Source organism: Cynocephalus volans, chromosome X (assembly GCF_027409185.1).
Source record: "Cynocephalus volans isolate mCynVol1 chromosome X, mCynVol1.pri, whole genome shotgun sequence".
In the NCBI taxonomy this organism is placed as follows: Eukaryota; Metazoa; Chordata; class Mammalia; order Dermoptera; family Cynocephalidae; genus Cynocephalus; species Cynocephalus volans.
Window position 1 is genome coordinate 150,107,056 of NC_084478.1, and position 16,440 is coordinate 150,123,495.

Here is a 16,440-nt window from a genome sequence, read left to right on the forward strand (position 1 = left end):
CCCATCAGTTTCTTCATTAGAATTTTGGAAATTTAGTTTAAAGGTATGAACTCAAAGTTTGTCAGGAAACTATACCTATCAGAGTTTTTTCACGAAATATTTGAAAACATAATATTTTAAAATTATAATTAAACCAAAATTATGACCAGGAGCACTTATATCAAGACAAAGATATTTAAGAACCTTACAAGATTTTGGAACACATATCCGTAACATCTTCAATACTGATAATGCTTTTCCATATAGTCTAATTTATTAAATAAGCCAATTAGTTTTAATACATTTTTTATATATCCTTTGAGAAGCTCCAGAGCCCTTGGAACTCCTCAAAGTTAGTTTAAACCAAAAGTTTGAGCTTTCAGTTTTGGAAAGCCCTGTCAAATAAAAGGCTTAAAACACTTAGTTGAATAAAATCACAAATTATTACAAAAAGTAAAACCAAAGTGACAGAGGGTTTCAAAGGCAGAGAGAACAAGAAATTATCATGAAATAAGTTTTCTTAAACCAGTTATGTAAGGGACAAAGAAAACCATTACAATTTTCTATTAAGAGCAGTCGAGTGAAAAGACCTCTAGTAATCCTGTTTGATTAGTAAACCCAGGCAATGATGTGTGCTGATAACATTTTTATACATTCAGGTTAGTAAATAGGCGTCCATTTATAAGAGCAAATTATACAAAGCCCAGTTTGAGTTTAAGCTCTTTTTATCAAATACATATTTATGGTTTCACAGCCCAAAACTTGGTATATTAGATCTATACCCTTATCAGTTAATGTTAACTAGGGCCTATGTGATATCGGTAATAGGTCTCCTTTCACTAGCCATTTTGGCTCCCAGGTTTCCACATGGCATTTGGAGCCCTGTGGAGCTTAAGACAGAGGGCAGTATTTACAAAGATAATGTCTAAAAGATATTATTTCTCCCAGCATGTCCAGGAGGCAGAGCTGAGATAACAAGGAGACATATTGACCTAGAGACAAATTTAGGTAAACAGTTTAAATCAAATTTTGAAAATATATATATTTTGTCAAAACTTTAGAAAATTTAGGGCCGGGCCCGTGGCGCACTCGGTAGAGTGCTGCGCTGGGAGCGCGGCGACGCTCCTGCCGCGGGTTCGGATCCTATATAGGAATGACCAGTGCACTCACTGGCTGAGTGCCGGTCATGAAAAAACGACAAAAAAAAAAAAAAAAAAAAAAAACTTTAGAAAATTTAAGTCATGTGATCTTGAAAAGTATTCTTATTTATTTAATGAGTGCAAATTATAAGCCAATTTGGTGCCTTGCACATAAAACAATTACATATATAGACATGAACATATAGACATAACATACAGCTTACATACACATATATGCAGACAAACAATAAGAACAAACAATGATCTTATAGGTTTTGTTCAAGATGTAAAAGAAGCTCACTAGTAAAAAGGACAGTCAGGTTTAGATTGTGTTTTTTTTTTTTAAAGACTTATTGGTGAGGCCTCACCCTGCCTTAAAGAAAGCAAGATAAAAAATTTACATTGTAAAGCAAAATATCTAAGCCTTTTCAAGAAGATGCAGAGAAAGTTTTCTTTCTTTCTTTCTTTTTTAAATGGCATAGAACTTTACCAGAGGATTTTGTGAAGAAATACATAGATGAAACTAGAAGAAAATTTAGAAGTCTGTTTAAGATAACCAGCTGGATACCAGAAAATTTGAGACCATCTACTTAAACTGGTAGATTTTAGTCTAGTTTTTGTTTCTCAAATGTGCTACTGAGCTTAAGGTCTGAGCTAATGAAGGCCATTTGACTGTTGATGTTTTAAAATTTACCCTGGGTCAATTCGGAGCTTATTTTCATTACTGGGGGTCTTTCATTACTGTGTCCCATCCCCGGTGAGATGGATTGAGGTATGATTTTGAGGCATTGAGATTTTGGGATCAGAGTCAATTCCTCGTCTGGTTTGGGGTTCCACATAAGGTTTAACAGCCTTAGCAGGAATCCATAGTGGGCCTGTGGGTGAGAGAACAGATGCATACCCTCTCACCCATGTTAACAATTTGACAGGTCTCAACCATTGTGGTCATGTTGGCAGGTGGCAGAATAAAACCAAGGGTCCAGGTCTCTTTTTAGGAGGTATAGAGTGTCATTCTGTGGCCGTTAATTTTTGGGAATTACACTTTAAAAAATTTAGTGTAAACAGAGCTTTAAAGACCTGTTCACCTGGGGCCATTCCTATATCTATATTACCCCTCCTTTGCTTACTTATTTGAGATTTAAGAAGGCCATTAGCTCTTTCAACAATTGCCTGGCCAGTGGGGTTAAATGGGATTCCTGTGACATGTTAACTGTTCCAGTTGTCACAGAATATTTGAAAGACTTTGGAGGTCCATTATCTGTTTTAATTTGATTTGGAATCCCCATGGAAGCAAAGGCAGAAAGAGAATGTTTTTTTTAAAACATGTTTATCAGTTTCTCCTGTTTGGGCAGTGGCATGAATAAGACCAGAGTAAGTATCAACAGTAACATGTAAATATTTAAGACGTCCAAAAGAGGAATAACGAGTGACTTCCATTTGCCAAATTTTATTACCTTCTGTTCCTTGAGGATCAACTCCTCCAGGGAAATTAGATTTAGAAAACAATCAGGACAAGCACAAACAATATCTTGAGCTTGCGTGTAAGAGATCTGATGCATGTTAGCCAAAGCTCGTGAACCCTGATGAAAAAACTGATGAGAATCAATAGCTTTCTGTAAAACATTATTATACATAACAAAGTGATCAGCCATATGATTTCCAATTGATAAAGGGCCAGGAAGACCAGAATGAGAACGCATGTGAGTTACACAGAAAGGATGATGTCTTTTTTGAATAAGTTTTTGTAAATGTCAAAACATTTCAAATAAAAAAAAAATCATTTCCCTCATGGGCAGATGCATCTTGAATTGCCTGTAAGACTCCCACTACATAGGCAGAGTCAGCTACTAAATTAAGTGGCTGATTGTAAAAATGTTGTAAAGCTGCAATGGCAGCTGCCAATTCAGCCCTTTGAATCGACTTATGACAGAAAGTAACAAAATGTTTCCAGATTCCCTGTTCCTGCCATATTATAGATCCCTTTCCTGATCTGCCAGAACCATTGATAAACACAGTTAGCTCTTGAGGGAGGGGAATAGGGGATAAACAGGATTTTAATTGTATGGGCAGTATTTGGAGTCCTTGTAAAATTTTATCATTGGGTAATGAGAATTGTATCTTACCAACAAAATCAGCCATAGTTATCTGTAAAGCCTCTGATTGTTCAAGGGCAGTGTAAAAATCAGTTTTAGAAAGACCAGGATTAATAATATCAGGATCATACCCAATAAATACTTGACAATGGTGTCTTCCCCTGCTGAGTAAATGAATACGTTGTTCTAATTTAGTATATAATTTCCTTTTCTTTTGATGGGGTAAGAAAATACATTCAATTACTCCTATTTGAGGAAGAAATTGGCAAAGCAAACCTGTGGGACGATTTGGGGTGTTTAAAATAATGAAATGAATGACATGAGATTTAACAATATGTGTTAATTGTCTGGAATGTAAAAAGGATTCAATCTGTTTTCATTCTAATTTTGCTTCTTCAGGGGAAGACAGATCAGGGTCTCCCTTTAGAGTATTAAACAAATGTTGTAATTGATAAGTAGGAATGCACATAGAAGGGTGGATCCAGTTAATGTGGCCAAGTAATTTTTGTAAATTATTTAGAGTAACAGGCTCCTGACTATGGAAAGATATACTTTATGGCCATATATTTCTCTGAGTGATCAATAATATAAGGCATTTCCAAGGCTCCTTTTTTTGAATTTTATCTGGAGCTATTTGTAAACCAGCATTATTAACTTCTTTGATTAAATGTAAATAAACTTGTGATAGCAGTTCTGGATTGTCATGAGCATTGTCAATTTGTCTAGTTATAGCATCTTGAAGATGACTAATAAAATCTATATAAGGCTCAGTGGGTCCCTGTCTAACAGTAGCAAAAGTTTTAGTGGGAGTATTCCAGGGACTATGCGATGGCTCTAAATGCCCCACTTGTAACTGTTTTTTAACAAGTAAAGTAGCTTGATTTAATTTCTCCCCTTTATAAGGCCACTTTTCCACCCAAACTGGAGGACCAGGAGTCCATTTTAATTTGACTGGTGGGAGTGTGGCTGTGGCCATCAAGATAAATTTTGAAAGAGATGTCCCAATATAAATATCCCATTGAGCAAGGAGGTCTTGGCCCATGAGAGTTTGAGGTAGATCTGGAACATAAGGCATAATGGAGGCAGTTTGTCCCTCGGGGACGGTACACAACAAAGAATTTTTACTTTAATAAAGGATTTTGAGCCTGCCTATTCCAGTAAGTGTAACTGGTGAAGAAGTTACTTTCCATAATTGAGTCCAATCCTTTTTAGCAATTATGGTAACATCAGCCTCCAAATATGTAATTAATTTTTGTTCAACAGATAATGTCAACAGTGGCTGAGTCTTATCTAATCTTTATATCCTAAACACATCAAGGGAAGCAAGAAGGTGAAGTTTAGATTTTATTTCAGGAATTTTGTTCCAAGCCTTTATGGCTGCTCTAGTCGCTTGGTCAAGTAACATGTCCATGCTAATTTGAACCTCATTTCATAAATTTTTGAGTGAAATAGCATGTAAGGGTTCCCGATATTCTTTCAGCCATACAGTATACTGAGCAGGAGTTAAAACAGTTTTTCCACGTGTTTTCCAATACCAAGGGTTCATATTATACCCATTAGCAATTGATTCTAAGTATCCCTTAGTAAAAGTACTATGTAAGCCATTTTCTGTTATGCTCTTTTTAAATCTTTCAAACAAGGAGAATGGGAGGTTTTCATGTCTTGACTGAGTCCCAGTTCTTACAACAGGAAAGACATGATGAGCATCAACTCCCATTTTATGTCCTTCTTTAAGACAGGACTCCAGCAAGGGAACAAATGAATTGTTTGCCTCCAAAGGTGGAGGTAGGGGGAGAGGAGTGGGAGGAGGAGGTGAGGATTGCTTTTCATCCTCTTTAAAGGCATACACACGTTTTTTCCTTTTGTTTGGGTTCTAAAAGCAATTCAACAAAATTTCCAAACCGCTATAATCAATAACAATTTAGTTAGATGATGGTTAGTTACTTTATAACCTACTGCCTTAAGGAGACATAGAAGGACTGAACTATGTTGAACTTCCCTCTTAGACAGTAAACTACCCATAATCGTAAGAATGGATAGAAAATTGAGAGAGTAAGAAAGGAAAATTTCTGGGCAAAGCCCTAGCTAGATACTGCAGCAGGCATGCAATTGCTAAATCGAAAGCCACGTCTGTGATCCCATTTACTGGGGTGAGTCCCCCTTACTGGGATTTCCCTCTTGACCGGATGAGTGGCGGACATCCTATTTCTTTTTCCTCCTTTCGTTGGGGCCTCCCTTTTGTTGGGATGAGTGGTGGACATCCTGTTTCTTTCCCCCCCTTTTGTCTGGGCCTTCCTTTTGTCGTGATGAGTGGCGGATGTCCTCTTTCTTTCCCCCGCTTTTGTCTGGGTCTCCCTTTTGTCGGGATGAGTGGCGTATGTCCTCTTTCTTTTCCTTTCCAAGGATTGGTAGGTCGGTCTCTGACCCGTGGACCCAGAATTCGTCACATCGGGGTCACCATTTTTTGCTTTGCCTCCCATGGATTTGTCACCCATTTTCCCCTGGGTGAGGGAGCTGCCAAAGATTACTCAAAGCCCATCTCCTCTGAGCAGTGAGAAGCCCCAAAAAGGAGCTAATCTCCCAGAATCCTCAAGAGTGAGGCATTCCTTCCATTTGGGAAATCAACCACGAATTGAGGTTCTCCTCCCACATTTATTCTCCAGACCAGGAAGTTACAGGAAGAGAACATAGGTGGGTTTTTTTTCTAAGTACAGTTTAACAAGTTTAACAAGTTTAACAATAGAAGCTGGTAACATTCAGTAAGAAAAGCAAGGTGACATTCCATAATGCAATTTTTCAGGAAGTTAAGTTGACCCACCAACAAAAGCTTGATTTAGCAAACATTCTCTTCTTACAGCAATTTCCCAGGATCTTTACATCTCAATCAGTAACCTGTCTGTCTTTGAGCCAGCAACCTTACTGTGTTACAATTCTTTATCTTACAAAAGAGACTATATAGCCTGGGGAAAATTTTCTGTCCTTTGCAAGGTCAATATTTGAAACTGCAAAGCTTTGGAAAACCAGGCACTGTAAAGTACATTTGCTTTATGCATACTCCATAACTGAACACTCCTTCTGAACTAACACTGATTCTAGGAGACCCAAAATGTCACTGTGATCAACCAGAGTAGCAGTTTATAAAGGTCAGGTGATTAATGGAGTTTTATCTCAGGTCCATCCTACAGTGGGTCCACTGGGTCTCTGAACCCATCCTATGGCTATTTCCCCAGTTCCAGAATGTATAATTGGAATAGACATACTCAGCAACTGGCAGAATCTCCTTGTTTCCCTTTCCTGTGCAGTGAGTACTACTGTGGTAGCAATACCCAAGTCAAAGCCACTATAACTGTCTTTACCTAGTAAAATAGTAAAACAAAAGCAATACAGCACTCCTGGAGGGATTGCAGAGATTAGGACTTCAAATATGTAGGGGTGGTGACTTCTACCACAACCTCATTCAATTCACTTATTTAACCCGTGCAAAAGACAGATGGATCTTGGAAGATGACAGTGGATTATTATAAACTTAACCAGGTGGTGACTCCAATTGCAGCTGCTGTTCCAGATTTGGTTTCATTGCTTGAGTAAATTAACACATCTTCTGGATGTGTTTTCTCAATAACTTTTAGTAGTAAAGACCACCAGAAGAAGTTTGCTTTCAGCTGGTGACACCAACAATACACCTTACTGTCCTATCCCAGGGCTTTATCAATTTTCTAGACCTACATCATAATTTAGTTCGCAGGGACCTTGATCACCTTTCTCTTCCACAGGACAACACACTAGTCTACTACACTGATCAGACCTAGTGAGCAAAAAGTAGCAATACTCTACACTTTAGGGCTTCTCTCAGTACCCAATGGCTCCAGTTTGAAACTCAGTGATTTTCATGCTGTTTCCTAGGGCAGAAGCTCTTCTGAAAGCACTTCTGTTCTCGACCCATGATTTGTGATCTAGGAAGCAACCTACTATCACTTCTCATTACAACAGGCCCCAATAGAAAGGGAAATTACTACAAAAACCTGAGGGCAAACTTCCAACAGAAAACCACAGTCTATTGGACTCAACAAGAGAAAGAGACGGTTTACACATGAGTTTTTTTTTTTTTTTTTTTTTTGATGCCATGTCCATGAGTGAAACGTGTGTATGTGATTGTGTGGAAAGGGCTCATTACAGTCCACACTTTTTCACCTTAGGTCTTCTGGTGTTCTCACATCGTCTTTCCCTCCCCCAGCTTTTCCAGATGGTCATGTTCCTCACTACTAGATAAGCTAACTTGGGTGCCCTGGGAGTGGCGACCTCAAAGCCACACTGCCAAAATGTTTTTCTACATTCACAATTAGCTGAGACCCAGCTCTGCAGAGGAGACCAGACTGCTGATCCTAACATAACAGCATCAACCCTCTCTAGCACTATGTGCCAGCTGTGGGATCAAAATGTACATGCTGCTCTCCATTTAATCCTCAAAGCATCCCCAGAAGGGTATTCTTCCACTGCTATTTTACCAAAGGGGAAAGTGGGGCCCAGAAAGAAATAGTCACTTGTCCAAAGTCTCAAAGCTAGTAGGGAGCAGAGCCTTTGATCTAACTCCAGAGCTGACACTAACTCTTGCAGCGACACTGCCTTCCTGTGGAAACTAAAAGCAATGACACAGTGTTCACTGCACTTGGAGGCAAATCTGGAAGAAGACTGTTCCAGACGAGACTATGACAATTACTAGCCCATGCAAGGTATACTCAGTGTAATTAAGAAAAATCCTAATGGGGAACTAAGACAGCGAGATATACAGTCATGCAGGCCAACCAAACCGCAGACAAAACCTTTCTCTCACTCACCTATTCCCTCAGTATCTCAAGCTGTCTCTCTAAAAAGAAAAGTCATACGAATACTTTAAAAGAGTCACTGCTTTTTTTGCAGCTCTCCAGATGCAGTTGCTGCACACTGCTGTGGATTTCCTGGGACAGGATGGTCAGCAGCTACTCAAGAACCAGCATCTGCAGGATCTGCTCCACGGTGCGCATTTCAGGCCGAAGCCACCCATGGCAATGCTCTAGGAGCCGCCTGAGGGTTTCTCAGGGACCAGAAGCCTCTTGAAAGCAGAACCCTCAAAAGCACAGGTGAAACACTTCCAGACTGGGCCCCGGGTCGGGAGGGGGAAGCTCCTGGCTCCAGGCGCAGGAACTCCCACGGTTTCACTGTAACAGCCCTTTCCGCTCGTGGGAGCCCGGCCAGACGCCACCGTCAGGCTCCCAGACCACCTTGACCCAAAACAAGCTGCACCCGCCAGCGAAAGCACCTGGGGCTCCAAGAGAGGAATGACAGCTGCGGCAGGAGTCAGCGTGCCTGAGGAGCTGTCTCCAATACCTTGGCCTCAGTGGGCCGGGTATGCTGAAGTGCCTGCCCCCGTCCTACTTCCACCAGTGTCGCCGGGAGGCACAAGAGCAGGTAGCTTTCTCCTCTCTGTCTCGTACCCACGCATGACTAGGCCCCGGCTCCAACACAGGAAGTTCTAGCTCTAAAGAAAAGCGTCCACAAACTAATAGTGCCTGCTTGGGACCAATGTGAGGACCGCGTTTCCCAAATGACATCATTGCATCTGGCGACCATTGGATAAGATCTCGCCACGACTCACAGCTGACCAACGAGAAGGGAAAATTCGCCTCCAGGAGTGGGAACAGCGAGGGACCAATTGGAAGACAGGAGGCGGGGCCAGCGGGCTAACTCTAAGACCCAAGAGACTTCTGGAGGCGGTTGGAGGAGAATAGGTGGGGTCGCTAGATCGAAACTACGAAACAAACTACGAAGACTACTGTTACCCCCGGGCAGGCAACCAGAGTCAGAATCCCCAAGAAAACTTACTAAAGTGCGAATCCCCGAGCTCATGCGAGATCCAATGCGTCAGAGTGTCGGGTGGGGTCCAGAATTCTGAATTTTTAATACGCTCTCCCAAGAAATTATTCCCACACAGGTCTGAGAATCACTAATCGGGTCATAACAGATTTAAAGGAGGTCCCCAACCGCTCTGGTTACTCTAAGGCCGATGTGGGGGGAGGAAGCCCTCACTTCGTTCACGACCCCTGGCTCGCCCCACCCAACACCCTGGGACTGAGAAGCGCTGAGATCCGGAAATGGGAGCACTTCTAAAGCAACTTGAAGTTAGGCGGAAGCTAGGGAAACTCTCAGCGGCTCACACGTCAGCATCCTTGTGGGCTCACAGCGCGGCGGGAGCGTGAGGCCTGCCGGGAGATGTAGTCCGCAGGGCGGCCCCTGCGCCTGCGCTTTGGGCAGTTGCCGGTGAGCCTGAGAGAACCGTGGGCGCTGAGGCGGTGAGTCCCGGAGCGGCCAGAGGGCGTGGCCGTCCCTGGGGCGCGGGCGCGGGTAGCGGGGTTCCCTTAGCTAGCTGGGCCATGTAAACTGGCTGATTCCAGCTGTGCCCCCGGCGTCGGGAGCCAGGAGGAGCGGTGGGTGTCGGGCCCGTTTCTGGCCAGGGTCCCCGCCGCCGCTCCCTGCGACCCAGCCGGGCCTTCCTGGGAGACCTCCCGGGCTGGGAGCGCCCCTCCAGGCGGCGGGACGTCGTCGCCCAGGAGCGCTTGGGGGCCGCGCTTGCGACACTGTCATCCGATTTTAAATGAGCTTTTAGATTTACCAGAGACGTGTCATTCTTGTCGTCCCCCAAGTGCCCTCTTTTCACATATCGCTTTTCTCTTAGGCCCTATGAAGACGGGTTCAATACAGGGATGTTTGGGGAGAAACCTCTAGTAACATAGTGAAGTGAATTTTTAATTGGGAAGAGCCTTTGGGAAGGACCGGGGGCGGGGGTGGGGTCGGGGAACACTTCCCTGGTAGACGTGGTGGAAGGTCTTGGGTCAGTAAGGGGAGGGCTGGCCAGCTGCGAGGCTGGAGCGGATTAACAGTGGGTCCACAGCCAGAAACTGCACAGTTCCTGGATGCACTCCAGCAACGGTTAGGTGCCTAGGCTTAGAGAAATAGAAGCTTCCTAGGAATGAGTCCTGACAAGCAATAAACTAATTGAGTGCTTCCTCTGCGTCAGGCACGCTGCTTTCCGTGCAATTGGATCCGTGCAGGACATTTTATGAATTAGATGCTCTGATCATCCTCATATTACAGACAGAGGCAGTGGGTGTCAGGGTCATACAGCTAGCAGGTTATCTCTACGTCGGTCGACTGCTAAAGTCAGGTTACCATCATGGTAAAGGGTGGTACGGGGATAGACTGTCGATTTTGGTTGACTGGGTGGAAAGAGAGAAACGGGTATTTATTTTTCCTTGAATCCCTTTCAAGGAAGAGCTGTCTCAGCATATGCAGCAAGAGAGGATCCACAGCAAATGGGCAGGTACAGGTCTTGAGACCTGTGGCAACGTGTGTGACCACCTCTGTGACCTCAGAGATTGCACTAAGAACATTTTGATGTTTTTAGACGTTTGAATGACAAGAGAATATCAATTCTAACTTCATCACCATTTATCCTTGGCATTACAATGTGACCTTGGACAAATTATTCAATGCCCCTAAGCCTCAAACCTCAGTTTCCTCATCTGTATTCAGAAGACAATATTAGTACTCAGCTCCTAACATTGGATGAGGGTTAAATGAACTAACATATGTAGGATGCTTAGAACTGTACATGGAACATAGTGTGAACTCGATAAATATCCTTTGTTATAAATGCAGAGGAAATTCCTGATGGCCTGCCCTACCGCAATGTGTTTTTCTCATAGGAGAGACACTTAGAATGCTGTTGCAGGATGAGGGTCCTAGTGATGTTGGCTAAACTACACATACGTGGAATGGAGAAGAATGAGGGATTCATGAGTTGCTGCACTTGCAAAGCATGGCTCAATCTAAGTTCACTGACTGAAGGCTATTAAGGGGTACTTAAAGCTAGATGGACTTTTAAGAGTTATTCAAACGTATTGTTAGTATTCCTCCTCCATTTCTTTTGAGATCTACATATATTTAGAAACACAAGACACTTGAAGTTAGACTGGGAGTGAGGTTAAATGCCAGAAGATCTGTAGGGGTTCATTTAAGGGTAGGGTTAAATGAGGGACCATGGAATTCTAGAGCAGAACCATCCAATAGAACTTTCTGCAGTGATATCTATTGAACACTTGAAACTTAGCTAGTATGACTGAGAAACTGGATTTTGGGGGCTATTGGCTACCATATTGTACAGCACAGTTCTAGAGGGTCCTTGGATGAACTTTGAAACTTTATAAACTTTTGAAATTGTATGCAGAATTGGATGTCTATCTGTATTTTTCGAGGAAGTAAGTATGTAGCTTTCATCAGATTGTCAAAATCATGAGAAAGATTAACAACTGCTGCTTTAGGTCTTTAGCAAAATCAAGTAAGTTAAGAGCAGTTAAGTATGCCCTCTTGTAACCCCTGCTGTTTCTCTTTTTTCATTTTTTCTGTCCTCAGCTGTGGGTGGCTTCCCTTGACGATTACAAACAGAAACAAATTGGAATCTGAGACTTCAGGCCCCACACAAACCATAAACTGCTGGAGGGGGCAATGGCTGTGGCCCTGGGTTGTGCAATCCAGGCCTCCTTGAATCAGGGCTCTGTGTTTCAAGAGTATGACACTGACTGTGAAGTCTTCCGTCAGCGCTTCAGGCAGTTCCAGTACAGAGAAGCAGCCGGGCCTCATGAAGCTTTCAACAAACTCTGGGAGCTTTGCTGCCAATGGCTGAAGCCAAAGATGCGTTCTAAGGAACAAATCCTGGAGCTGCTAGTGTTGGAACAATTCCTAACTATTCTGCCCACGGAGATAGAGACCTGGGTGAGGGAACACTGCCCAGAGAATAGAGAAAGAGTCGTGTCACTGATAGAAGACCTACAGAGAGAACTTGAGATACCAGAGCAGCAGGTGAGAAAAGAGTTTGGTATCTTTGTAATTAAACCGAAGGAAGTAGCTGAGGCAGCTGGGACTAGACAAAACAGTTTGTGTCTGTGTCATTCCCCAGTCCCAAGATTTCTCCACAGTTCTTTTAATTTTTCTTTTCTGCTACAATCAGCATATGGGTCAGTATTTTTTATCCCTGCCAGACCCTATCCTTCTATAACAAACACTTTATAGTATCCCCTTTACTATTCTTAAATGAAATTCATGGATAGCATAATCCACCTACATACATCAACCAAAAACATCAATATAGAGCATGCACTGAATAATGATGTTTCAATCAATGTGGGTCTGCGTACATGATGGTGGTCCCATAAGATACCCTATTTTTACTGTATCTTTTCTATATTTGGATATGTTTAGGTGCACAAATACTTACTGTTGTGTTACAGTTGCCTACAGTATTCAGTACAGTAACATGCTGTAATGGTTTGTAGCCTAGGAGCAATAGGCTATACTATATAGCCTATGTGGGTAGTAGGCTATACCATCTAGATTTGTGTAAGTACACTCTGTGATGTTAGCATGAAGCAATTACATTAGGATGCATTTCTCAGAACGTATCCCCTTCCTTAAGTGACGCATAGACTGTATTGCTCTGTGGCCTATAGGCCAATTCTGGCCATGGCCTGTTTATAAGCTGATAATGTTTTTTACCTTGTTAAAGCATTCTTTATAAAATAAAATAGGAAGAAGGAGAAGAACTGACAGAGTGAATGTGGCCCACAAAGCCTACAATTGGCTCTTCACAGAAAAATTTTGTCAACCCTGAGTCAAGGAGAGTAGAGAAAGGCTATAAAGGAAAAGGAACTAACATACTTTGTTTTAAACTAATGTGCATTTCTGCATATACATGTTTGGGCTTGACTGAACCGGAAGACATCATGAAGATGTCAGATGCCTACATCTATGCTTGGAATCACTGTAAGGCGACAACTAGAAATTCAGACTGATACTGCTCAATAACTACAAGCAGTGTTGCTGCTTCTCATATGATTTTCCAGACTGGCATACAACTCTTGGTAAATCTGAACAAGAAGTAGTGTAGTCTTCCTTTGATTTTCACAGTAATGCATACCTAGAAAATTCCATTTATGCTAAAACTATGCAAAACAAAACAAAACAAACAATTATACTTCTATGACAAACAGGGTGGTGTTCTTGACAAGTTTAATTTAACCTACATGAATGTTTCAGGGTGCATTCCACAGTCAATAGGCACCTGGAATAATTCTGCATTATGAATTATACTTTTGTCTCTGGCCCGCTAAATTATGATAGCCGCCACCTGCTGGCATATCCAATACACTCCACTGAGAGCAGTGACACTGTCCTCTGTTCAGTACCATCTTGTAAAGCCTCTGTTCAAGGAGTGCCATGGCTGAGCAGAGGCCAAAATCTCTAGGAGAAGGGATCAGGTGCTTCTAAGCTGGGCATCAGGGATGCTCTGGTCTTGAGTGTGGGCAGGACACTGCAGGAGCTTTTAGCTTCAGGGTACGTGCCACCCTGAACGGGGTCTTCCAAAGTTTCCTGCCTCCCTAGCATAGCAAGGGTTGGTGGTTTCCCTTCCTTTCTGTCTTCTTGGTTTTGTTTACTCTACAAGATTTTATTTTCCTGTGTCTAGATGCGTGCTGCCCAGTATAGGAGCCACTAGCCACGAGTGGCTCTTGAGCATTTGAAATAAGGCCAGTACAAATTGAGGTCTGCTATAAGTGTAAAACACACACCACATTCAGAAGACTTAGTATGAAAATAAAGTAGGTGAAATATTTCACTAATAATTGTTTCTATTAAACACAAGTTGAAATACTGATAATTTGCATTGGATTAAATAATACATACTATAAGATTGACCTGACCTGTTTTTTAATTTATTTTATTCATATGGCCACTAGAATATTTAAAATGACATGCATGGCTCTCATTATAGTTCTGCTGGGCAGTGCTGGTATAGACTATAGAGTGATGGGTTCTGGCATCTCCCCCAGGTCGATATGCATGACATGCTTTTGGAAGAACTGGCACCAGTGGGAACAACACACATACCACCAAACATTCACCTGGAGTCACCCGCACTCCAGGTAATGGGACCTGCCCAGCAGTCCCCAGTGGCAGAGGCATGGATCCCACAGGCAGGGCCACAGGAGCTGAACTACAGTGCTGCTGGGGAATGTCAGCCCTTTCTGGACTCTGGTAAGGGAAGGGTTTTCTTTCTTTTGTTTCTGTTTTGAGAACTTGAGAGTTCTCAATGGTTGGGGTTGGTTAGAAATACCAATTACCCAGTCGAAATGGACCACTTGGATAAAGAGGAAATCTCTCTCTGGGAAGGACAGGAAACAAAGTACTTCGGATAGAATGGGATTAGGAACCCCTTAAGTTAATGATCCTGCTCAGGAGGCTTTTGACAAAGAAGGTTATACAGGAAAACCGGGGAAGTTTGGATACTCTGTATAAGAGCTCATTTCCCCAGTAAAATTTAATCAGTGAGATCTGTGATGCTGGGAGTCCAGAGGGTACTTTTGTGTCCTCTTCAGTTGCTTTTATGGCATAAGAACTTCATTCAAACTTAATACTTTTATAATATACTTTCTTCAGATCCTTTAAGAGGGTTCAATCAGTTACCACAGTATAAAGAAAATATCTATTTTATTCAATCAAAACCTAGTACAGTGTTTCTCGAAGTGTAATAAGCAGACCATCTGTATCATTATCACCTGGGGCACATGTTTAACAAGCTTTCCAAGTGAGTGCTATCCACACTAAAGTTTGAGAACCACTGTCCCAGACATGACAGGGGTTTGTTCTGGAAGTAGAAATTCCATTTGGAGAAAAGCAGCTGAACAGTGTAGCCTAGGTATTCCTGCATTTCACTTCTATTTGGAGTTTTCTTACATTGTTACCAATGCTCCCTGTCTCATTCTGCCCCTCGCCCTCATTAAAGCTGTGGCCCGAGTGTGTCCAGAAATCTTTCCCCTTACTCCCCCAGGCACAGCTTTAACATGTTGGCACATTGAAGAGACTGAAATACTGAGAAAACAAAGAGACATAAAAAATGAAAATAAATCAAGAACAGTCCAAGGTACAAAATATGAATGTTTGATCCATCCATAACTAGCTCGGTGCCCAGGCTTAGCAACCATGCCCCATTCCACATGTTAACATTTATTCATTTATCGAGTATTATGAGCACCTATGAAGAGCCAGGCACTGGGCTAGACCCTGGCACTGTGTCAGACAAGACAGAAAAGCAGTTCCAACTGTCCTGGAGCTTACAGTCTGGTGGAAATATATCAGTAGGACTGTAAGTCCTGTATGTGATGTAAATAGGACTATAAATGGTATGTTGGAGGGAATAGGATATTAGGGAAGCACATAGGAAGTCCACCTAACCAGCTGTGGGTTGAGAGGGAAGATGTGTGGAGGAAGAGGAATCTGTGTTAAAACCTAAGGGATGGATTGGATGAGCCTACTGAGTGATATACACAGATTTGCATTTTAGGAGATAACTCATACTACAATAGGAATGGGTATGACTGAAAGCAGTTTCACCTTTTGGAAGGTTATTGAAAGCATACAGTTGAGAGAGAATGGTTTTTTAAACCAGGGGCTTGTTACTGATAATGAAGTGAAAGGGGCCAATTCAAACGGTATTTAGCAGGTGTGAAATATGGGACTTGGTGACTGGGTGTCAGGGTGATGGAGAAGAAGGGGTTAAGAATGGCATCCAGGGTTGTGACCAGTGCACTGGGGAGGTATTGATATTATTCACTGACATGGGGAACACAAGAGGAGGATTAGATATGGTGTGTCAAGGTGAGTGTAGATTTGAAAATGTGGAGTTTGAAGTGCTTATGGGTCTCCAGCATACTTTTATTTTAATTTTATTTTAATTAATTAATTAATTAATTAATTAATTTAAAGATGACTGGTAAGGGGATTTTAACCCTTGACTTGGTGTTGTCAGCACCACGCTCCACCAAGTGAGCTAACCGGCCATCCCTATATAGGATCCGAACCTGTGGCCTTGGTGTTATCAGCACTGCACTCTCCCAAGTGAGCCGTGGGCTGGCCCCTCCAGAATATTTTTAAATAAAGGTGACACAGAGGAAAAACCCACTAGTACATATGTATACATATTGTGTTCAAAGCAGAATTATATAATATTGCCATATATGTTCCAAACTTTACATTTCTTACATTTCATAGTTTGTTAAGAATTTTTTTAAAAATCTGTATTTTTGTGTATATATATATATATATATATATATGTGCAACAAGTGGCAGAACTTAGCTAGTTATAC

General features: G+C 42.1%; 1 protein-coding gene across 1 annotated transcript in view; it reads left to right on the plus strand.

Annotated features, from left to right (window-relative positions):
- The first annotated feature begins 9,500 nt into the window (after positions 1-9,500).
- Positions 9,501-16,440, plus strand: part of ZNF449 (zinc finger protein 449) — a 30,107-nt gene continuing 23,167 nt past the window's right edge. The window contains exons 1-3 of the mRNA XM_063083937.1: positions 9,501-9,537; positions 11,657-12,103; positions 14,128-14,332. Coding sequence (XP_062940007.1) covers positions 11,750-12,103; positions 14,128-14,332 — 559 coding nt within the window. The 5' untranslated portion in view covers positions 9,501-9,537; positions 11,657-11,749. The remainder of the gene's footprint in view (positions 9,538-11,656; positions 12,104-14,127; positions 14,333-16,440) is intronic.